General features: G+C 35.2%; 1 protein-coding gene across 1 annotated transcript in view; it reads right to left on the minus strand.

The window, feature by feature from the left end:
• Positions 1 to 24369, minus strand: part of PheRS-m (Phenylalanyl-tRNA synthetase, mitochondrial) — a 51526-nt gene extending 27157 nt beyond the window's left edge. The window contains exons 1-3 of the mRNA XM_090408299.1: positions 23523 to 24369; positions 17469 to 17628; positions 1282 to 1413 (exon numbers count right to left, since the gene is read on the minus strand). Of these exons, the coding sequence (XP_090264425.1) occupies positions 1282 to 1413; positions 17469 to 17628; positions 23523 to 24137 (907 nt within the window). The 5' untranslated portion in view covers positions 24138 to 24369. The remainder of the gene's footprint in view (positions 1 to 1281; positions 1414 to 17468; positions 17629 to 23522) is intronic.
• Positions 24370 to 24906: the final 537 nt, after the last annotated feature.

Consider the following 24906-nt stretch of genomic DNA (forward strand, 5'->3'; position numbering starts at 1 on the left):
TTATGTTAAAGATATCTTCCTATGTGTGTGTTTGTTTTCTGTAAATGGAAAAATATAATGAACCATCTGAAAGGCAGGTAAATAATGTGTCAGGCAAAGGTAAACAGTTATAGATTCTTTTTCTACTGTGAATTGAATTTTGGGGTTGGTTGTTTAGGTAGGTAACAAAAGAATCCAAAGTGCATGGGGCCAAATGGCAAACACATTATCAACAAAGCATATCCACAGTAAGGTCTTGTATGTAGCTGTGGTAAGCATTTTGTTTTCAAAGTGTTCCATGTAGAAGTTAGCTAAAGTGCAGAACCCATAGCAATACCATTAATCTGTTTGTAGATTTTTCCTCCCCATGTAAAGTAACCTGTATACATTGTAATGAATAATTAAAAGATATCAGGGAGAAATTTACACTCTTTAAAAGTGTCTATTAGTGGTACATTGGTAAATAAAGAAGTGACATCAAAACTAACCATCATGTCTGAATTTTTAAGGATATGATTTTTAACTAATGATTTGAAATAGACTGAATTTTTTTACAAAGTAAAGGAATTGACTCTATGACCTTCCCTTGGCATGGAAGAGAAACATGGTTCATGCATAGAATTCCACTATACTTCAGTGTTGAGGCTTGAAGGATTGGTTGAGGTGAACTAATTATATGGCCTTCTTCATCACTTGACTGAAATCTTGAGGATTTTTATTTGCAGGACTATTTAATTCACTGGTGTACTCTAACCCAGTAGGGAATGTTAATGAACTGAAATGTGCTGAATATGCATGCACAGCCATCAGACACCAGCCAAGAATTTTTAAGAGCATGATCTGCCAAAGGTGAGATGTGTCAATAGCTGCATGGCTGACAAGAAGTAATTTTGAATAACTCCTGCGAGATGAATGTATCTCACAAAAGATATTCAAGATGTATAATGCATTCATTCTACAAGTGCCAGTTACCAAGGGATGCTTATGTCTTCACATTTTGCATTCTATTTGCATAGCAGGTTGTCAGAGTTCATGCTACCAGAACTTTATCTTGGAAATTCTAGTCTATCAATGGGATACACTAACTGAAAAATCAAATTTATTGTTGTCACTCTCTTTACAGATCACTGCCGTTCAGGAAAAGAATATTTTTTATTTTGCATTATTCAACTTAATTTAAAAATAATTACATAAGAAATTTCACAGAACAGTAACTCTTTCAATGCTAATATCATAAATAAAAAAATAAAATAAAAAAAAACCAGCAATGGAAACTAGTAAACTAATATGAACAAAACTTACCATTTTTGAGAATATCCTGCTTCATAACACCACAACCAAGTATCTCTACCCAGCTACTATTAAGATAAATTTCTAGTTCCCAAGATGGATGAGTGAAGGGAAAATAGGCTTTGACCCATCTATACTGAACATCTGCATCAAGAGATGAAAATATACTTGTTGAGGCTATCATTATTATTAACATCAGACCTCCAAGCAATCAAATCCTCATTATGGAAGATCCACACTCTCATACAAAAAATTATCAATGCTTTAAACCCCATTCACACTTTTCACACTATTAGGTAAAACATTCCACTCACCAACCACTCTCCATGCAAAGAACCTGATCCTCACTTCCTTGCTCACATCTTCATTGGAAGGCTTCCAGGGATAACCTGTTCTACCCTTGTCTCCCTCTACTCTATAAAAAACCTACTCCATATTAATTTGGTAACAACTGCCAACTTTTTTTTTGGAAAACTGAAGTACAACTTGTAGTTCACTTTACTCTGCAAATTGCATTCCTTCAATGTCTTCATAAACTTGTCACTGATATCCTCATTCCCTTGAAAACCAGGAGACCAGATCTGTGCATAATCCACATGTGGTCTGATCAAGGCCGTATACAAGGGAACCTCTTTCCATCTGCACATCAAGGTCTCCCTCATCATTGCCATAATCCATTGCAACTTCTCATAATATTAGTAATGTGACACCTAAACTTATTACAGAACTTCCCTACTGATATTCCAGTAGGGAAGTTCTGATTTATGCAAGCATACTTGAGAAGAAGAAAATTGTAGAAGGGAAAACTGGAGAAGAAAAAGCTGAGAGCTGGGTTCAGGACAAACAGAGGTTCTCCAGGAACAGATTTTACTTTAAGACAAACAGTTGAGAAATCATGAGAATATAACAAGAATTATTCCATAATTTATATGGAATAAGAGAGAAATTAATCAAGTCACTAAACTAGCTATGTACAGGACAGTGTTCAAACCAATTTTAACCTATGGATCTGAGAAATGGATAGAAATAAAACACTAGACGAAGGATATGACAGTACTTAGAAAACTTAGGGGATTGAGCAGATGAAATGGCAAAACTATGTTAAAAATGAGGACTTCATGAAAGAATTCAAGGTTAGCATTTAGGAATATGTAAATAGAGCTAATCTAAGGAGTACTCTCACTTAAACAGAATGGTAGAGGAAAGGTTTTTGCCAGAATGGCAGGAAAAGAACCAGAAGAATACCAAGATCTAGGTGGATTGCCAAAATATAACATTATGACAGATAACAAATTAAATTTGAGGAAAACTATTAACAGAAAGTTAATAATAATGTAAACTTTTCATGTAGTACAATCATAATATCCTGTACACTTCCCTGAGAGCATATATAAAAAATTAGAGCAAATTAGAAAGAATGTCTAATTTGTAAAATGGCATTGTACAACTGTAAAATGCAGATACAATGAATGATAGAACTAATTTGTATTTTTGGACTGTTCATTATGGAGAAATTAGGAAATTAAGAATAGTTCTGAAGAAATTAGGAATTTATCATTATCATTATTATTTATTTATTTTTGCAGAGGTTGTGTAATTAGTGCATAGTCCGTCTGGTGGTAAGGCTTATATGTTGGCTATTTATAACTGTATTACAACGAAGACTATTTTTGGCCCAAGTTCCCAAGCTGGAAAGTTCAATTTTTTTTTTGAATCTTTGTTATGAGGGGGAAGGCTAGAAATATATTATATTAACTAAAATAAATTTCATTAACACTTCCAGTATTTTGGCAAAGTCAAACTGACATCATCAGGAAACAAAATAAATAAGATGTGCACACAGGCACTACACTAAGTAATGAGGCCGAAGCAAATCAACCGAGAGTAAGCCTAAAATATTAAATAGAGTCCTCGTCAGCTAAATTGGGCTTCCTAGCTGTTGAGCTGAAATATGGAGGATGAGAGCTTCCCAAATTTGGGGCTGAACATAAGGACTATATCCGTTTCCACCACTGCAACCATTTAGGACTTGCTAATCATGCTTTGGACAAAAACCATAGGATATACTCTAAGAAGGGCACTCTACTCCAATTTAGCAAATATAAATATAAAAGACTTTTCCTTAATGTTGGCTGTCCTGCCTGTTTGGCCATAATAGGACAGTTTACAACTACAAAAGACACCTGATAAACACCTGACAGGGCTAGGGACTTATTTCATCTTTGGTGGAGTGGATAAGGGATACTAATTTTTTATATGGTCTGTAAGTGGTTGGAAAGTTCAATTTTTTTTTGAATCTTTGTTATGAGGGGGGGGGCTGGAAAGTTCTGATAAACATCTAGAACAAAAATGATACTAAAGCAGCTGGTATAATCACAAGAAAGAACATACTAGTACCAGAGTTATGAAGGTATTTTTTTGTTCTAGGTGTTTATCAGAACTTTCCAGCCCCTCTCATAATTTTTCAGATTTGCCTCAGATATATGGAATTGTGATAGCTTTGGTGTAGCTCACATTTATACACAACTGTGGGCAGGAATGGTCATATTTTAGTCATTTTGTTATATTTTATAACAAAGTAACAACAGAAGCTGATAATGAAAGTGCATATATACTATGGTATAGATTATTATGTTTAGGAGTACCCATTTTTCTTTTCAATAAAGAAATTCATTTGCTTGAATCCTGTAGTTTAGATATTATAATATAAAAATAATAAAATTCATGCTAAAAATAAATCCAGACATTAAAATAGAAATTGACCAGATTTTATTTTTAGAATTCAAAATATACCTTAGGACATTCTTCGTTCTTCAATTATCATTCACTAACAATTTGTAGTACAGATAGTGAACCGAACTATGTTGAAGCAGTAGGCAAATAAAAGAAGCACATTTTAAAAAGGAACATGAACAACCAATGTAAAAGACTAAGTAAAGTATGAATTAAAACCTGTGAATGACTAAAAACATGAAAGATTACATGACTGGAAACTTTGCTGTGGAATAAAAGATGGAATAAGAACATAAAGAGGAAATAATCAGCTAACACCTTTTATTCCCTTATAGGAGTAGGTGAGACCTTTTAAACCCTATCTAGCTTTCGGAGACTGAGTGGGCAGTTCCATCTCCACTGGTAGCCAATCAAAGATAGCTGGCCCAAGACTATCACTAATCATAAGTGGCAACTGATGAAGAGATGGGCAAACAAGTGCTGCCATCTCTTGGTAACCCTAACAGAAAATGTTTGAAAAATACTGTGGGCTCTATGGTCGATTTTCTTGTGTTTAAGGGATGAAAAACCAGAGTTTCTGGGAGGAAAAAAACCTGATTAACCATGCAAGAGATCCACTAACTCGGGAACTGGTCGAAAAAAGGCTTAGAAAAAGTTCCTCCATCAGTCACTAGACCTAAACTTATGTCTACACGTGAATGAGCTACACAGGCCTGAAACAGATAATAAAATGGATGTCACAAAATTATTGTAAAAACTGTGTGAGCTTTTTTTTGGTTAGGAGAGCATCTTCATGTATTCTGAAAATGAAACCACATTCAAAATGAGTTTGATAAAGAGGAGATGTTTCTAAACACAATAAGCTATGCTATTATATTTATCAGCAATAAATGAAGAGCTTAATGAAAAATTTCAGAAACAGTATAAAGCATATGACAATTCATGATCATGTGTTCTAGTATAAAGAAAACATAATTTTGTTATAGATATTTTCAAACATGGCATACAAAACACTTCCCAGTTTCAAGATAGATAACTTTGAAAAACAAGCGGATCTTATATAAATCAAGTGGATATTAAATCCAGCATTATTTCAAAGCTGAATGCAGAAACTATGAAAGTTTCATGCGAAATTTGACCAGAGAGCTTACAAGAATACACTCACTGGCATTTATGAGTTGCTCTAGCACGGACTTTATAGAAAACATGATATATAATTTTGTGTATATATATATATATATATATATATATTTATGAAGAATTGAATGACTAGAACTGAGATTTAAGGTTTTAATATAAAAACACTACTAGTTTCGGCCTGTAACAGCCTTCTTCAGGTGACATTATAAAAGAAAGAAAAAAGAAAAAAACACTAAACATTGAAGATTAAAAGACTATGAACAACATAGACAGTCTCCCAACAATCGCTTGTTGCATTGTTGGGAGTCATGTGAACGCCAGTACAAGATTACAGCTGAATGACTATCTGGGAGGTTGTAGCTCAAGTTATTATTTAGATGAACAGGATTGAAGATGATTTCTCTAGATTCCACGATTTTTCTCTCTAGTTTATCATTGCAACGGCAGATGTTAGTAGATTTTTCCCAGCAGACTTTGTGACTTTGGTTTTCATCATTAGGATTAGCCGAGAAAAGGATATGATTTGATAATGCACTGGCTCGCTGTCTCTTGTAAGTAATGTCCCTCATGTGTTCTTCCATACGCAATTCGACAGATTTGTCTGTCTGCCCAAAATAAGGAATATCACAATCACACAATATTTTATATACACCAGGGTATTTGAGTTGATGATGACAAAGTTTTGGGTGACTTATTAAGAAATGGATCTTTGGAAGTGGAGTGAACAAGGTTCTGATATTGTATTTTCTTAGAACTTTTGCTAATTTATGTGAAACCGTACTTATATAAGGAATAGATATATTGACTTTGAATCTATTTGTTTCTTATGAGTGATGTCTAGGAGGATTAAGAAGGAATTTTTCAATGATTCTCTTGGAATATCCATCGAAAGAAGTTTTCAGATGATTTATTTCTGTAAGAAGTTCATTTGGGTCATCAAAAAGAGAACGGGCTCCAAATGTCCCAAGGTGGAAATTATTCCAAGCTTATGAGGAGAGAAATGATGGGACTGACTATGCAGATATCTGTTGGTATGTGTGGGCAAAGATACAAAGATCCGTTTCTTAATAAGCCACCCAAAACCTTGTCAGCATCAACTCAAATACCCTGGTGTATATAAAATATTGTGTGATTGTGATATTCCTTATTTTGGGCAGACAGACAAATCTGTCGAATTGCATAATGGAAGAACACATGAGGGACATTACTTACAAGAGACAGCGAGCCAGTGCATTATCAAATCATATCCTTTTCTCGGCTAATCCTAATGATGAAAACCAAAGTCACAAAGTCTGCTGGGAAAAACTACTAACATCTTCCGTTGCAATGATGAACTAGAGAGAAAAATCGTGGAATCTAGAGAAATCATCTTCGATCCTGTTCATCTAAATAATAACTTGAGCTACAACCTTCCAGATAGTCATTCAGCTGTAATCTTGTACTGGCGTTCACATGATGCTGCAAGCACTCTCTCAACAATGCAGCAAACGAAAGAACAGCTTTAAATACAACTACAACGTTTTCATGCTAATTATGTATAGAGCCTGTCTATGTTGTTCATAGTCTTTTAACCTTCATTGTTTAGTGTTTTTTCTTTTTTCTTTCTTTTATAATGTCACCTAAAGAAGGCTGTTACAGGCCAAAACTAGTAGTGTTTTTATATTAAATTCATTCAATTCTTCATAAAAATATGTATGTTAACCGAGTTAATGATCATTCTTTCATCTATATATATATATACATATATAGCTATATATAATTTTGCATTGCCAAAATGAAGTCCTTTGGCTCTTTATTTTAGTAAACAAGAGGATCATGCTATGGATTCACCCTCTGTCTTTGCTTTGAGCCAATTTATTTATGAAATGATTAGAAAAGAAAGCCCTGGAAAAGTATCATCAAAAATCGAAAGTATGGCTGCATTATATGGATATTTTCATCATTTGATGAAGTTCAACAGAACAACCAGGAGGACCACAATCTGTTTGAAGAGTTGGGGGAGGGGGCACTTTTTTTTTTTTTTACACTCAGTACAAGTAACTCTTTTAATATGCAGGAGTTGCATTTTTGAGAATCGCTATATACTGAAAATATGTATCAGGTAACCAAAGAAAGTTTAGGTTTCTGGTAGAGTTCACTGCAATAACTTGTTTTATTTTGTAAAGAAATGAAAAAGAAATCTCACCACTACCCTTTGTGGTAAGATGCACCTTGATGTCCTTTCAGGTTGATTTCAGTTAATCATTTGCTAAACATGGGTTGAACGGGTGACATATCGAAAGCTAACAAGTTTTATGCAGTGTCTCTACACAAAGAAGGCCTAACTCAACAGTTTATAGCTAAGGAACTGAAATGTTCTCAAGCAAGCATGAGTAAAGTATTGAGACAGTATTCTAATAATTGGAGTTTTCAAAATAATCACTGTAATAGCAGTCAAAAGGTAACAACTACATCAAGAGATGAGAGGAAATTGAAGAATATCGTGAAGAAAAAACACTTCCGAAGTGTAAAGTATTTTCACAGGAGATGGAAAGAACTACATGTGAATATATCTAAATTTATGACATTGAGACGACTTCACAAATTGGGTTTTAAATCATGTGTGCCTAAAACGAAGCCGCTTATGACTTCCAAGCAAAAGGCAGCTAGAGTGCGATGGTGTAAGCAAAGACTGTTGTGGGGTCAAGAAGATTGGAAAACGGTACTTTTTAGTGATGAAAGCATGTTTTGTGTGTCCCATGGTCATCAAGGGATACTTGTTTGGCATCTTAAGCAAAAAGAATTTGATCAAAAAATGCAAGAAATGTTCGGTGAAATCTGCAACCTCTCTCATGGTATGGGCTTGTATGACTGCAGAGGATCCAGGTAGGCTGTGTATGAAAGTCAATTTCAAAATGTACCAAGAAATTCTTGAGTACTTTATGTTACCAGCATGGCAAGATTCATGTGATGATGAGTTTCTTTTTTAGCAAGATTCAGATTCTTGTCACACTTCCAAAACCACTACTAGATGGCTCAAAGAAAGGCTAACTTACCAGATTTATACCCCATTGAGAATTTGTGGGGAATTATCAAGAAACATCTTCAAGAAGTTGCTCCAAGAGACACAAATGAATTTGTTTCTAGTCTACAGACCATACATGCATGTTTTGATAAAAAAAAACTGTGAACAACTAGTAAATTAATACGTCCAAACATTTATGAATGGTCATAAAAGCTAATAGGGGACGCAACAAAGTGCTAATTATCATGTTGTTTCCTTTTGACTAATTTTTGTGCATTTATTTTTGCATTATTCTAATATTTTGAACTACATTAAAAGTTATTCTAATTTTGTGAATGTTTTCAAATAACAGTTTTCTTATAATTTTATGTATTTGTAGATTACATAAAACCATGTAAATGGTTTTATGTAATCTACAAAGTCCATAGATTTAGATGATGCTAATTCATATTTGGTAATAATTATTTTCTATGCAATAAATTAGAATTGCAAATCATTCAACACATTTTCTTTGATTATTCTAATTTTTTGATTTGGAGGTGTAATACTTACCTATAGATCAGAGACTTACTCAGAGAGACATCCAAAGGCTGGAGACCACTAAGAGTAGCATGAGAAATTTGCAAATTATCTTCTTGAGATGTATTATGGGAATTACAAACTAATGGAGGAGGAAAAAAAACTAACAACAAACAAAATGGAAAATGGAATCATGGATAACATGAATTGCCAAAGTGGAAGATGTCACTATCCATGTGAAAATCCTAAAATGGCAGTGGGTAGGCCACACTGTTAGAAGAACAGACCAACATTCGACTACATAGGTAATGAACTGGAGTCCAAGAACTCATAAAAGACTAAAGAAGGACCATTTAGTCAGGAAATGGATGAAATTAGGAAACACATTGCAGTGGCCTGGCAACAAGCAGTCTAGGACAAGACAAAGTGGAGAAATCAGGAAAAGACCTTCATCCAGTAGTGGATTAAGATTAGTTGATGATGATGAAATTACAAAGCTTGGTAAATAAGAGAAAGGATGATACAATTGAGATTTACAAGTTATGGAGAAGAGCTTATGAGATAAATATCAGTTGGAGTTTTCAAAGATGGGAGGGGAAAGAATGACAGGCTATCCCTGAAAAAAATTGTATAAAAGTGAAGTAAGAGTATGAAAGAGAGATTTTTGTTACATGGAGAGTGGTGGAAACACTGTATTGCCAAGCTGTATGGAAATAAGGGTGAACCACACATACTGAGTTTTTTGACTCCATGAAACTATGTTAATAATAAAAATAATAATATAAATGAATGCATCAAAAATACATCAAAATATTCTAGTATTTTTGTTGTGTACTAAAAAATAACGGGCAAAAATAAAAATATTATTGTGTAATACTGGCATTACTTTTTAATGCTAAATAGGTACATGAGCAATTTTCCTAAAATTTGGAAATTATCTTCTTGAAACATATTTCATCAAAATCAATCATCATCGATTTTCTGATATATATATCACCAAGGGATGTTTGGGTTACTATGACAACACTACATGATTAAGTTTACATTATTATTCTCCTATCAACAATTTTCGTCCAAATAAATCTATTACTTGTAGGCATTCCAATATTGTCATATCTAACATTTTGTGCTTCTAAGGCACTTCTGACTGAATCAATCCACCTAGACCTTGGTCTTCCTCTAGGTCTCTTTCCTGCTATCTTGCCATCAAACATCTGTTTTGCTAACTTTTCCTCACTCATTCTATTTATGTGACCATACCACTTTAGATTAGCTCTGCTGACACATTCTTGAATGCTAATAATGTCAAGTTCTTTTCTAATATCTTTATTCTTAATATGATTCTGCCATTGATGCCATCTGTTCACTCCCCTAATTTTTCTCACAACCCTCATATCTGTGGTCTCTAGTCTTTGATCAACTGTTTTATTTCTAACCAAACTCTCAGATCCATAACTTAAAACTGGTTTGAACACTGTCTTGTATATTGCTAGTTTGGTGTTTTGGCTAATTTCTCTCTTTATTCCATATAAATTTATTCAGCTAGCTACCCACATTTGCCAAATTTGTTACAGCTGTTATTCAATTTAGTCAGAGAATCCCAGAGACTTGCATTAGATGAATTTAGAATTACAACATCACCTGCATAAAGCAAAGAGCTAAGTTTGACATCTTTAATTTGTACTAAAAAAACATCAAATGTAATCTAAATGGCTTAAACATATATCGCCATCATCAAATTCCTGACATATCCTCAGGAGGGTGTACAGGATATTATGATACTACTACATGAAAAAGTTACATCACTACTAACTTCCTATTGAAAATTTTCCTCTAAATTAACTTATTGTCTAAATTAAAGATACCAAGAAATTATATGCTTGGTTTAATCCATTATCCAAGTGTAAGCAAACAAAGTTTGCACCTGAAGTATCTTTCAGGACTGGGGAAACTCTTGGCAAAGGTGGTATAAGTTCTCATCACTTGCCTCAGTATCCCATAATACAAAGCACATCCCCTTGTGGACATGTATAATGCTATGCATTAAGGGTAGGTCACTACCCAGACCAGTTTCCCTGTATTAAGTGCGAGGTTACCTCTCTAAAAACTCGTGAGATTCCCCCAGATCACCCATCAATGAGTGACCCAAAGAATCAAAAACTCAGTGTTGTTCCCCTCAGTAACAGGCTCACCTTGTCACTGAGAACTCTCAGCGTTAGGCTCTACCCAGTGGCAGGTTCATCCCACCACCGAGCAGAACTACTCATATTTCATCTGAGGGGTAACAGCAACAGCCGTGACTCAGTTAACTTCATGGGCCACAGCATTGCCATCCATTACCCAAGCTTCCAAACGGTTTCAACCCTTAGGGGTCTCATTAGTGGGAGCCAGACCCAGAAGTGGTAATACTGAGGTGGAAGTAATGGAGAAGTCATATTTCCATATACAAGTTGCCAAAAGGTGTCACACCTTATTATTAAAAATACTCTGGATTAGAGATAAATAATTGTTGAAAGTTTTTCACTTGGTTATATTATAAATTAAAGATACCAAGAAATTATATACTTGGTTTAACACGTTCATTGCCAAGCTGAAAATTGGAATTTCGTGTGGTGGCCAAATTTTTTTTACTTGATAGTGATGCTCACACGATAACGCATGATCGGCCGTTTGGTGAGAACTCGCATCACGCGATATCGTGTGATTGGCAATGAACGTGTTAATCCATTATCCAAGTCTAAGCAAACAAAGTTTGCACCTGAAGTATCTTTCAGGACTGGGGCAACTCGTGGCAAAGGTGGTATAAGTTCTCATCACTTGCCTCAGTATCCCATAATGCAAAGCATATCTCCTTGCGGACATGTATAATGCTATGCATTAAGGGAAGATCACTACCCAAACTGATTTCGACCTTTATTGAGGTCTCATTAGTGGGAACTAGACCCAGAAGTGGTGATACTGAGAGTAGTGGAGAAGTGATATTTCCATATATCATTTGCCAAAAGGTGTCACACCTTATTATTAAAAATACTCTGAATTAAGGATTACCACTTCTGGGTCTGGCTCCCACTGATGAGACCTCAATGAAGGTCGAAAAGGTCTGGGTAGTGACCCTTCCCTTAATGCATAGTATTATACATGTCCACAAGATGTGCTTTGCATTATGGGATACTGAGGCAAGTGATGAGAACTTATACCACATTTGTCATGAGTTGTCCCAGTCCTGAAAGATACTTCAGGTGCAAACTTTGTTTGCTTATGCTTGGATAATGGATTAAACCAAGTATATAATTTCTTGGTATCTTTAATTTATAATATAACCAAGTGAAAAACTTTCAATAACCTATTGTCTGTCAAGACTCCAATATTATCAGAGCTTATATTTCTCTCCTCTAAGGCAATTTTTACTGTATCAACCACCTAGATCTTGGTGTTCCTCTGAATCTATCATCCTTGCAAAGCAAACTTGATTTGCTAACTTTTTCTCTCTCATTTTGTTTAAATGACCATACTGCTTGAGATTAGATCTACTAACACATTCCTGAATGCTAACAACATTAAGTTCTTTCCTAATATCCTTATTTTTATTATAATACTGCTGCTAATGCCATATGAACTCTCATATCTGTGGTCTCCAGTCTTTGATCAAGGGTCCTATTTCTAACCCAGTTCTCCGATCCATAAGTTAAAAATGGTTTGAACACTGTCTTGAAAAGCTAGTTTAGTGTTTTGACTCATTTCTCTCTTATTCCATATAAATTTATTCAATTGACTTCCTACCATACCAGCTTTGCAAATTCTGTTGTCTATTTTCCATATTAATTTGCCATCTTCACCAAAAATTGTCCCTAAATAACTGAAATATCTCATAGGTTCTCCATTCAGAATGCAGTTAATGTTTTCAATGTTTCTACCAGTTTTCCTTATTTTAGTCTTTTTATTGCTGATTTTCGTACCAAATTTATCACAACGGTTATTCAATTTAGTCACATAATCCTGCAGACATGTACAGAATTATTTAAAAGTATAACATCATCTGCATAAAGTAAAGAGCTGAGGATAAAATCCCCAATTCTGATATCAGGTTTAATACCACTGGCCTTTATAATTTTATCCCTATAAATAATGAATGACAGTAGAGGTAGTGTACTCTCATGTCTCCTGATTTAACATGAAACCAACATCCTTTACTGCCTTCAATTCTTACTACTGATTTACTACTCAAATATAGACTAAGTATTGATTGATATAATGTCCAATTTACATCATTTAACTGCAGCATTTTGAACAGCTTTTTTTTTTTTTCTTGGCATCTCATATGCACTTTCACTTTCTATATCTATAAAACTTAAATACAGATTCTTGTTATATTCCCATGCCTTCTTCCCTATTTCTCTTAAAGTAAAATTCTGATCCAAACAATTACTATTTGGGCAATCCAAATTATTCTTCTACAAGTTTGCCTTCCACAACTTTTAGTAGCCATTTTTCAAGTACACTTGCATACATCTTACTAGGAACAATCAGTAGAGTAATTCCTCTTATTCTCACATTCAGTTTTAATTCCCCTGTTATAGATTGGTACTATGAGAGTTCTATTCCAATCATCTTGAATTCAACCCTCTGACAAGGCTTTTTGAATTATGCATTGTGGCCATTATTAAAATTTATACTTCAATATTTGAGCATTTCTGATTAAATGTGACATCTACATTTCACTATGTCACATGTCAATAAAGGCGCAACTATACACTGTACTGGAAACCATCCCAAGAAAAGCACTGCATTTAGCAGTCTTTCAAAGTACTTACTCCAGACATCTAGAATATCTTTATCTGCAGTTTTTGTGTCACCTTTATCATATCTGATTCCTTTTACAATACTCTTTCCTCCATTTCTAAGCTAATCCAATAGTCTCCAGAATATTTTGCCACTTTTCTGATATTCATTTTCTATCTTCTTACCAAAGTTTTCCCATGACGTTTCTGTACAGTAGTCTGCTTTCTTACATTTTTGTCTGTATTTTCTAAGATCACAAGCTGACTTACTTGCCAGAAACTTCCAATATGCCTTCTTATTTTCCTCGACTTCCTCTTTATTATGGCGTTCCGATTTCTTTGTCCTTGCAGACAACCTCACCACATGCCTCTCTGACTGAATCAATATTTTCTTCAGGGTTTGTCACCGAATCTCCAAAGCTTGATTTTTTTTTTCAATCTCTTTCATTTTTTATTGAATGCTGTTTGTGTATTTGAGTCTATAGTTTACCCTGAAAGCTACTCAATTTTGATTCATTTTAAAACTTTCTTTCACACTTTTCTTTTCAATATGAAATTCAATTTCATTGTGCTGAACACTAAATGGCGATTACTTCCAATTTTAAATCCTCTGTATACTCTTGTGTTGTGAACCAGCAGGAGAATATTGTTATGAACAATAACATAGTCAATGATTTTTTTTTATTTTATTTCTTGTAGTATAACTAGTATGCCCTGAACAGGAATCCAGCAACTACTTACCATTATTAGTTTTGTTCTTTTCTCTTTCCCAGAACATTTTTACAAGTATAGTAAATCAATTCCCACTGTGCTGTTTAGGTGTCTTCAACAAACAGCAACTTTTCTTTTTTTTGTTGTGTCAGCTATCTTCTACAATGCCTTGAAAATTTTCCCAACTTTTTCTTCAGCAGAACCTTTTGTAGAACCATAGGCACAAATAAGTCTCATTGTCCAGTTCACCATTCAGCTATTTCCCACATCACTCTATTTGATATTGTCTGCCATTCAAAATTATCCTCATATTTAATGTTGAATACTATAGCTACTCTTTCTTTTCCCTGATTGGTATTGCCTGAATATAACATCTTGTATTTGTCACTTTGAACATATCGCCTGTTTTTGTCTTCTTGTTTTGGTAACACCTATTATGTCAATCTGGTATTTATCCAGTTCTTTTGCTAGTTCCATTTCTTTTCCATTGATGCTTCTTATGTTGAAGGTGCACATGTTGAACTCTGCCAATGTTGAGTTGGGATGAGTTTCAGTAGATAAGAATGCAATTTGTGACTTATTTTTCACGGTATTAACAACACCACAAACACTTTTATCCACAAGGATGTTTTATTAACGCTAATATTTCGCTGATTTTCAACTCAGCATCATCAGAGCACAACACACATGTAAACGCGACAGTGAGTGAGTGAAACAATGTAATTGCAAAAGACAAAAGATCTAAAGTCCTATTTTTGGCGCCCTCTAAAGAGAAAAAAACAAGCAGCAGTTATCCAGGAGTTTTTCTTAGGATAACCGTCTCCCAAATTTTTGGCAAATTAATGCAACCATATTTGTTAAGGCTGGGAGAATTCTTCAAAGCCATTGCTGACTCAAAAAATAATCTTTCAGATCTCTAACGACTCCTAAATAGCACATTCGTTTTCCTCCATCTAATCCTGTGTGAGGGAGTGTCCAAAGCGTGGTCTGCCAGTCCCGACTTGCCATAGTAATAGTAGCGAATGTATCTTTCATGTTCTTTCCGGCAGATGTTCACTGATCTTCCTGTTTGCCCATAATAGGCCAAGTCACAGTCACATGGAACTTCATACACTCCTGGGTGTGCTAAAGGGTGAAGTTTATCCTTTGGCGAGTGGATCAGAGTTGCCAGCTTGACATGAGGCTTGAAGGTGGTGTGAAGGCCATGTTTCAACAATACTTTGGCTATCTTTTCCGATGTACCTCTGATATAGGGAATGGAAATGGTCATGTTGTATTCTTGTGTATTAGAGGGGGGCAGAGTAATGGGCCTATGTAGTATTTTTTCTATTTTGTAGGGATTGTAGCCGTTGGCTAAGAACGTATGGCGCAGGTACTGGAGTTCAGTGGTCAGAGCTGTATCGTTAGAACAAATGGCTCTGGCTCTGTGTGTAAGTGTTTTTAAAATGCCGTACTGTTGGACTGGATGATGATGTGATTGTTTATGTAGGTATCTTCCTGTGTGTGTAGGCTTCCTGTAAATAGAAAAGGATAGTGATCCATCTGAAAGGCGGGTGACTAATGTGTCAAGAAATGGTAGACAGTTATTTGATTCTTTTTCTACTGTGAAGTGAATTTTGGGGTGTTGGCTGTTTAGGTAGGTGACAAAAGCGTCCAAAGTGTCTTGTCCATGGGGCCAGATGGCAAACACATCATCTACATAGCACAACCAAACTTGTGGCTTGTATGTAGCTGTGGTAAGTACTTTGTTTTCAAAGTGTTCCATGTAAAAATTTGCTAACGGGGGGGAGAGGGGGGAACCCATAGCAGTACCATTAATCTGTTTGTAGAATTTCCCCCCCCCCCCATGTAAAGTAACCTGCATTCATGGTAAATTGAAATAATTCAAAAATATCTGGGGGAAATTTAGACTTGATTAAATCAAGAGTGTCTATAAGTGGTACACTGGTAAATAGGGAGGTGACATCGAAACTAACCATTATGTCTGAATTTTTTAGGATTAGATTTTTAACCAGTGTTTTGAAATGGATTGAATTTTTTACAAAAGTAGAGGAGTTGCCAGTAAGAGGGGCAAGCGACTTAGCTAAATGCCGGGCCAGTTTATATGTGGGACTATCTATGCTATCAACTATGGGGCGTAGGGGAACATTAGTTTTGTGGATTTTTGGTAATCCATAAATACGGGGTGTTTTAACATGAATTGGTTTTATTTTCCTGATGATTTCTTTGGGCCATGATGTCACTTTTTTCAGTAATTTTCGGACTTTTTTCTTTTGCGACATTGTAGGGTCTCGATGTATACTTTGATACGTGGAACTGTCACATATGAGATCTTGCATTTTTTTGTTATATTCTTCTTTATTCATGATAACTGTTGCATTTCCTTTATCAGCTTTTGTAATAATAATATTTTTATTATTATATAACTTTTTTAGGGCAGTTATTTGCTTATGTGGTATATTACTTTTTGGAGGCTTAGCTTTGTTTATAATACTTGCTATGTCTAGTCGCATGTTATTGGCCATTGCTGGCGGAAGAAATATTAGCGTTAATAAAACATCCTTGTGGATAAAAGTGTTTGTGGTGTTGTTAATACCATGAAAAATAAGTCATGAATAACCATCAACGCCTAAGCTTATCAGTTAGAAGAATGCAATTTGGTTGGCTAAATCCTAAATTTTCAGTTCATCCTCATTTATTCATTACCTGGGTATATACCTAACAGGGAGCACCACAAGAAGGTGAGGACTGGACATTAGATCAAAACCCCTGGTCAGTTCTCTGCGCATTCCTTAAAAGACTATATGAAGGCCTACCATTTATCCAGCTTTGACCCTTAAGCATCCCATTTCAACCCTACACTGTAATTTTTATATGATTCCAGATTAGCCATTACTTTCTGTGTAGTATTTTATACTATTACCTTTATTATTGCAAAGAATAAATAAAGCCAGCCTGGCTGGCTGAAGGTAGTATTTGTACTCACCAACAAAGAGTTGGAGTTTGAATCCTAATGTGGTATGGATGTTTATGAGTCTTCATATGGGAGATGATTTTTGTTGCCCAGTGTGAGACTGCCACTAACTGGAGCTTATTGGAGGCCTGAAGTAGCTTGAAAAAAAATTCCAGGTTTAGTTGCTACAACAGGGTTTCCAGATTATCTGACCGCCATCTTACCTACAGTCCTAAATTAAAATATGTTTTCAATCTTCTGTGAATGGAATTCACAGGAGAAAGAGAGAGGAACAATAACTAATTTGAACAGGATACACAATACAATATATTATGAACTGCATTTTAAAACTGAAACTCACTTTTTCCAAACAGTAACTGAGCAATTTCTTCCAAGCATGTTTTCAAATCCCACTCTACTAATTTTGTTGCTTCAAGACTGTGACAATTTTGTTTATCAGAATCGCCAACACCACACTCAAATAGATTCAGAGTTTCTCCTTCTTCATTACCTTGAAATAACTGTAAATACAAAAATACAGAAAATAATAAATAATGTATTCTATTTATTCTATCTATCAAACTTTTATGGATGGGGAATATGTAAGAAGTTAATGCCTGGAATACTTACCACATGGAGACTGTTAATAAACTGTTCAACAATCTTCATGAGGTAAATATATTGGACATTCATTATCAACAAATCTAATCCATTAACAAGGCATTCACCTTAGGGTATAATCAACATGTTGGAGGTTTAAGGGTATATTTACAGCACTAGGAAAAGATTAAAAACTAATTTTGCTATCCTTATCCGCTCAACCAAGAATCAGCTCCCTCCTCTTTCACTGGCTGGAGTTTATAAAGTACCCTGTTCCTACAAGGCGACTTGCTTCAGACAGACAGGCAGATCAGTGACTATCCATTTAGAAGAACACAAATTATACAACTGCAATAATGACTATGGTCAATCTGGCCTTGCAGACCATGTATTGGACACAATCCATAGGGTCTCCTGGAAGAAAATCACCATGCTCCACCACAGTAAATTTAAAACTGAAAGACTATTTTTAGAATCCACAGCAGCACTCAAAAATCAACCTAACTTAAATAAATACAGATGCATAAAACTTCCCAAAATTTCGGAAACAATAATTGTCAAAGGTCCCACTTTACATCCTAGCTCACCTACAAACATCCATAGATAGGACTTTAGAGTCACCCACATGTTTCATTTAGTATTGTGTTGTGTGTGTGTGTGTGTGTGTTACAAGAATTATTTGTAATCCTTGACGATATCTCAGTGACTGAGATGAAATATTGGAAGCATTAAAATTAGTTTTTAATCCTTTCCTAGTGTTGTAAATATTCCATTAAACCTCCCACTGCTTAAGCCTTACGTATAATCAACAGTTTACCTAAAAATCCCAATTTGGAGTGAATAAGTGATATATGGTAACTATGTAATAGTAAATTGATATCTCCAGTACAGACTAACCATTATATGATTACCTATCCGATTTAACATTATATAGTCACCCAATTGATTGTACTATTATATAGATGGCACAAATGGCTAGTGTGTTTGGATGTTAGCTAAAAGGTTGGTAGTCTGAATCCAAATGAAGGAAACTTTTTTTTTTTTTTTATTCAGGGAAGTAAAAGAGTTCATTATCAAATTAATATGGGGGAAAAAAAAAAACCTGTAAACATGTAAGATAATTTAATAAATCAACGAATAGTTTCATACTACATTATTGTGTACTTCTTCAGATTGATACAATTAAGCACAAATATAAGGAACTTATATATGGAAAAGTTTGAACAATCAGCACTGATAAATACTATACAAAATCGAGATTATGGGTGAAATAAGTTCGCAATATTTTTATCATTTGGCCAAGCTCAGAATTTTTTCAAAACTTTGCTACTTCCTTAATGGTTTAAATCAAAAAAATCCAATTTACATCACAGGTAGAAAAAGATACATCCATTTTCTTCTTGAATACTCTTATCTCAATTGAAAATCACAGTAATCTTACATTTGAAGTATTCAGAAAAAAAATGTTCAATACAGGTTAGTATCTCCATACTATTTCTCACCACCACCCAGCAAAACCAGGGTAACATCAAAACATTAAAAGAGAGAGATATATAGAGAGCTATTATATTATCAAGAGAGCGGAAGAAGTAAGAAGTGAAGCAAGAAATCAGGAGAGTGGAGCTGAGGAGACTGAAATTATAGTAAATGAAAATAGTAGTAATGTGAGTGATAATGATAGAATGCAAGATGGACAGGGAAACAGGGTGACAGTATAATGAGAGAGGACATTGAAGTAGTGGTGAATGTATATACGGGGATGGTTATTAAGGGAATGGGATGTAGCAGAGTCTGAAGAGACAGGTTAAGTGATGATAAAGGCAACTGCAAATGGTTAGGTATGGAGAAATCACAACCTACAAGTGGAATGGCTCGGACCATTTATTGATCGAAAAGTGAACTGCTATGTTTATTTACAAATGCCAGAAGCATCAGAAATAAGAGGGATGAAATGGTTTTGTCAATTGAGTTCATTCGCCTGGAAAATTGTTGGAATAGACAAAACATGGTTGGATAAGGATGATATCCTGATGGAAATAGAAATTATTATTATTATTATGCAACACCACCGTGGAGTCCAAAGACTCATCGAGGGAGGGCACCTACTCTACAGCTCTCCTTCTCCACCAACCGCAACTACTTTCATCATCTACACCACTGCCATCTACCACCGACCACCACCAGTATTTTCACAGACAATCATAAACATCCATGCCCACAGTGGGATTCAAACCCGCAGCCTTTCAGCTGAAGAGCAGATACACTAACCACTTGGAATTAGGCTGGCAATAGAAAGGTATGATGTTCTCCACAAAGTTAGAAAAGACAAGAAGGGAGGGGAGGGAGGGGTGCTGCAAATATTGGCAAAGGTTTTGAGTCAGCATGATGTGATGTGAAGGATGACAAGAAGACATATTTAGTCGGATGCTGCAATAGGCAGGGAATGTGAAGGGTGATGATGAAGAAATGTGTATATATATATATACACACACACACACACGCAAATTGGGTTAGTGAACAAAGAAAGGGTGATTATTATGGGTGATTTTAATTATAGCAGTATAATTTAGAATGAAGCGATAGCATTTGGAAATAAGGAAAATGAATTTCTTGCATTCGAGAGACAACTATCTCAGCAAGTATGTGAAAGAGGGCACACAATGATCGAGAGTTTAGATCAGATAATTTCATCAGAGGATGTGATTGTAAGTGGGGTTTAGCACTTCCGTCTAGTTGGTGAGAGTGATCATGAAGTGACCAGCTAAGTTGTGGCTAGCCATATGAAAACTTCTTTGAGGAAAGGATACATGTGGAATGACAGGGCTGGTGATTATGAAATTCTTAGGGGACAGCTTGAGGCTATAGCATGGAGTGATAAATTCTTGGTTTAATCCTTTATCCAAGTGTAAGAAAACAAAGTTTCTTCAGGACAGGGCAACTCGTATATAGAGGCTAATGGCTTCACATCATTTGCCTTAGTATCCCATAATGCAACGCACATATCCTTATGGACATGTATAATGCTATGCATTATGGAAAGGGTCACTACCCAGACTGGTTTTGACCTTTATTGAGGTCTCATAAAGTCAGACACAGTGAGGTCTGACTTTGAGATCTCATTGGGAATCAGACCCAGAGGTGATACCAAGGTTGAAGTAATGCAGAAGTCGCATACAATTTGCTCTCAAAACTGAAAAGGTTCAATGTGTTTCCTTCCTTGATCTGTTTATGCTTCATCTTCTGTACGACAACATCAGTTTTCTAGTTTTAGAAAGAAAATTCATATCTATGCTTGGTCACAACACAGTCAAAAAAAGAGGCACCATTAAATCTCTTATTTGTCGAGCTTACTTACTGTACTCGACTGCAATGTTACTAACAACAGAAATCATCATCATTCACCCCATTTGCCTAAGGCAGGTTGAAGCTACTATGAACAATAGCTTTCTAGTCCAATCTATTTGCAGCCAAGTTATTCAAATTTCTATAGACTGCTTATACTCATTGATGTTTCTATTTATTTCCTTCTAGGTCTTCCAGGGGCATCTTTCATTCTACTCTTCCGTTTTGGAGAATTTGGTTGGCCGAGTGGTTAGCGTATCTACTCTCCAGCCAAAAGGCTGCAGGTTCGAATCTCACCATGGGCATGGATGTTTGTGATTATCTGTGCAATACATTGGTGTAGTTGCAGTTCGTTGTAGTGGGTAGAGACAGAGTTGTAGAGTGGGTGCTCTCCCTCGATGAGTCTTTGGACTCCCTGGAGGTCATCATCATCAAATTCCTGCCATGTACCCACAAGGGGTGTACAGGATATGATAGTACTACATGAAAAAATTATATCGTTACTAACTTCCTATCTATAATTTTCCTCCAAATCAGTCTGTTACTTGTCAAGACTCCAACATTATCAGATCTTATATTTCTATCGTCTAAGGCACTTTGTACCGTATCAATCCACCTATATCTTGGACTTCCTCTGGGTTGTTTTCCTGCCAACCTGGTTGTAATATTATAATAATAATAATAATAATAACATTTTATCAAAAAAAAAACATCTCGTCTAACAAAAAATGGCTTCATTCAGTCTTTTGTAAACAAGGTCAATTAGCAGTTATGGAGTTTTTCTGTCACCAGTCTCTCAAGAAATTTTCAATCATATTGCCATCTCCTTTGACCTAGCCTAGTCTATCCAATTCTCTTCATCTCTAGTTTATCATTCTTTAGCCAAAGCAACAGATCTGCAGCTGTCCATCACAAGCATCTAGATAATATTAGATTCCATGCATTCCACAGTCAAATATCTTATTAACTTAACCTAACTTGAATGATCTGGCCATCTCCTCCAAACACAGAATTCTGTGGAGAAAGAAAATACTAGTCTTATACAGTTCATATAGAGCAGCTGGATAAAAAAAAAAGTTTGTGAAACTGAATAGATATAATAGCTTAAATTATTCCCTTTATGAGAAATTCTTCTTCACATAGCCCTATCCTGTTACCCCCCCCCCAAAAAAAACTTTTTTTTTAATAACATATGCAAAAATGTCATTTTTATAATGCAAATCTCCTAACATAAGTCTTCCGCTGTGTATATATATATATATATATATATATATTTTTTTTTTTAATGCAAACCTTCTTATTCCTACAAGTTAATGTTCTTTTCAACATTGCAGTTACATAATGTGATGAAGTAGTCATTTCAGCAATGTGGCTCTTAAGTTTAAACTCTGTCACTCCCACATCTCTGGATTCACTGATCACTTATAGAAAATTCTCATTAATATAATATTCTACCTGTAATGGCCTTAATCCAAAATGCTAATAACTTGACAACTGGCAACAAGGAATTGAACTGACACTCATTATCACAGAACCAGCCTATTTAAATCACCCTGCAGTGATTCCATTTCAGCTGTGTCTTATCACCCTCCCAACTTAGCATTATTAACAAATAACTGGATATCACCTCTAAATGAATCTTAATATCACTACTATACTAATGAACAACAATAACCCAAGTACAGAACCCTGTAGTACTCCAGTGATCACTGTCTGTCAGACTCAATCTCCACACATTACTTTCTGATACCTGTCAGTTAGCCACTCATTAATGTATGTCAAGTTTTCCTTCCATTAGACTACACACACACACATATAGGTACTCTTTCACATTTTTTTATTTTAACCACTATATCTTACATGCCAATTTGCATTATTCTTTTGCCTTTTTTTTTCTCTCTCTCTAATACTGTACAAATTAAATTTTTTTTTTTCTTCCCAATTAATTCTTTACCTGGCAGTCACCTTGGATTCTCAGTATTTCACTTTTGAATTGCATTTTATTTACTCCATTCATGTTCAATTCTGATAAAGCCAATCAAGCTTTCAAACTCAACCAGGTTATGCCTCTATGTTAGCAGGGTATACTGATGTAGCCTTCCTACTTAGGATAGCTTCTAGCAGTATTTCATCATCTGCTTCCACAAAATGAATGAGATACAGTTAGAGTCAGCAGAGATTAAAGAATATTAAAAGTAAATTTAATTTAAATATTTCTTAAACGAATGTTACCTTCTTAAATAATAAAAAAAAAAAAACATGAGTAATTTTCTCCTTATCAGTTTTAATAATGACACAAAGTTGGTTTTTTTTTTTCTTGCTTGAAGCTGTGCTTTCAAATTCTGAATTGACTGCATGCCTTTGGCCAAATTTATTATGATGATACATGGCACACTAAATGAGCATACTGTGTTGCCGAATATTACCCTAGGATTGCACAAATAAGATGAGAATTATTTGGTTGGCCTCTCACCTGATGTGAAGTGAGCAGTCTTACTCCTTCCAACTGATGAAATACAGGATAGTGAGTAGAATCTATAGCATCACGCCGGTATACATCACCAATAACTAGAAAGTTATCTAAACCACTCAAAATAAGTTCGTGCTGATGAGCTGATGTATGGGCTCGAAGCATAAACTGCCTGTTAAGATAGTAAGTATCGCTCTGTTTACGACTAGGATGATCTTGTGGTACAAGAAGGCTCTCAAAATTTTGCTCCAGCGTTACAATGGGTCCTAAACGTTCGTACACGGAAAACAACGGATTACCTCTCCTATTGACGTACTTCGAGTATATATAATTTACAATTCTTTGCTTAACTAAACAAAGAGGATGGTATTTTTGCAAATGTAGGTTACGACCGATGAAAGATAAAATACGAGGTGTAACATTAGATATGTCATCTCGCTTGTACTCAACATTTTGCACTATTATATTATTATTATGGTTTTCAACAGGTGTAACGTGATCACCTATTTCAGAAAAATGTCTTAAGAGTTTAACTCGTAGTCTGATTTTACGGGAACCATACCGGTAGACACGTGTTATTTGGTTTGCAAAAGGCGAAAGAAAAGTACAGCTGGTCATTATCACTGGAAAGCACAAAATTAAATCACATTTGCCACTTTACTCGCAGAATACCACGTGCTTCCTAACGCACATGAATTTTATTATGCAGGACAACCACAACAAACGATTTTCACAATTCTGTAGAAAATTGAATTAATCCCGATAGATGGCACTAACATATCAAGTTTCTGTCAGTGATCCATCAAGTTTCCATCATTGATCATATTGAGGGCAGCAGATAAAAGAGAGGAGTAACTGGAGTAATGTCCTAATCAACTAAAATAATGAGACCAGTATAAGGTCCAGTGGCGGCCCGTACATAAGCACTGCGACACTGCAGCACCCCCAAGGAAAAAATTAAATTTTGTTTGTGTTTATAAATAATAACAATGCTTACAGCCTTGGTCTTGCACAACCTGTAGGATCAGCTACACTTGCATCACTTGCAGGCGCAAACTTGACTTATTTGTCTGTTTGCTTACTTGGGAAATGGAGTAAAACCAGGTTTAAAATTGCTTGGTATTTTTAACATTTATTCTACCCAAGGTAAAATACCTTCTACATTTATATCTCCTCCAGAGATTTTTATTTAATAAGGTTAAAACACCTTATGGCAACTTGTTCTGGTAAAATACTTATAAGCTCTGAATTACTAAATCTTGGTATTTCTAGCCTAGCTCCCACTGACGAGACTTCAATAAATGTCGAAACCTGTCTGGGTAGTGGCCCCTTGCCCTTAATACAATGCTTATAACATTATATAAATGCAGTACAACATGTTAAAGGT

Source organism: Typopeltis vanoorti, chromosome 18 (genome assembly GCF_054136105.1).
Source record: "Typopeltis vanoorti isolate ZY-2024b chromosome 18, IOZ_Tvanoo_1.0, whole genome shotgun sequence".
In the NCBI taxonomy this organism is placed as follows: domain Eukaryota; kingdom Metazoa; phylum Arthropoda; class Arachnida; order Uropygi; family Thelyphonidae; genus Typopeltis; species Typopeltis vanoorti.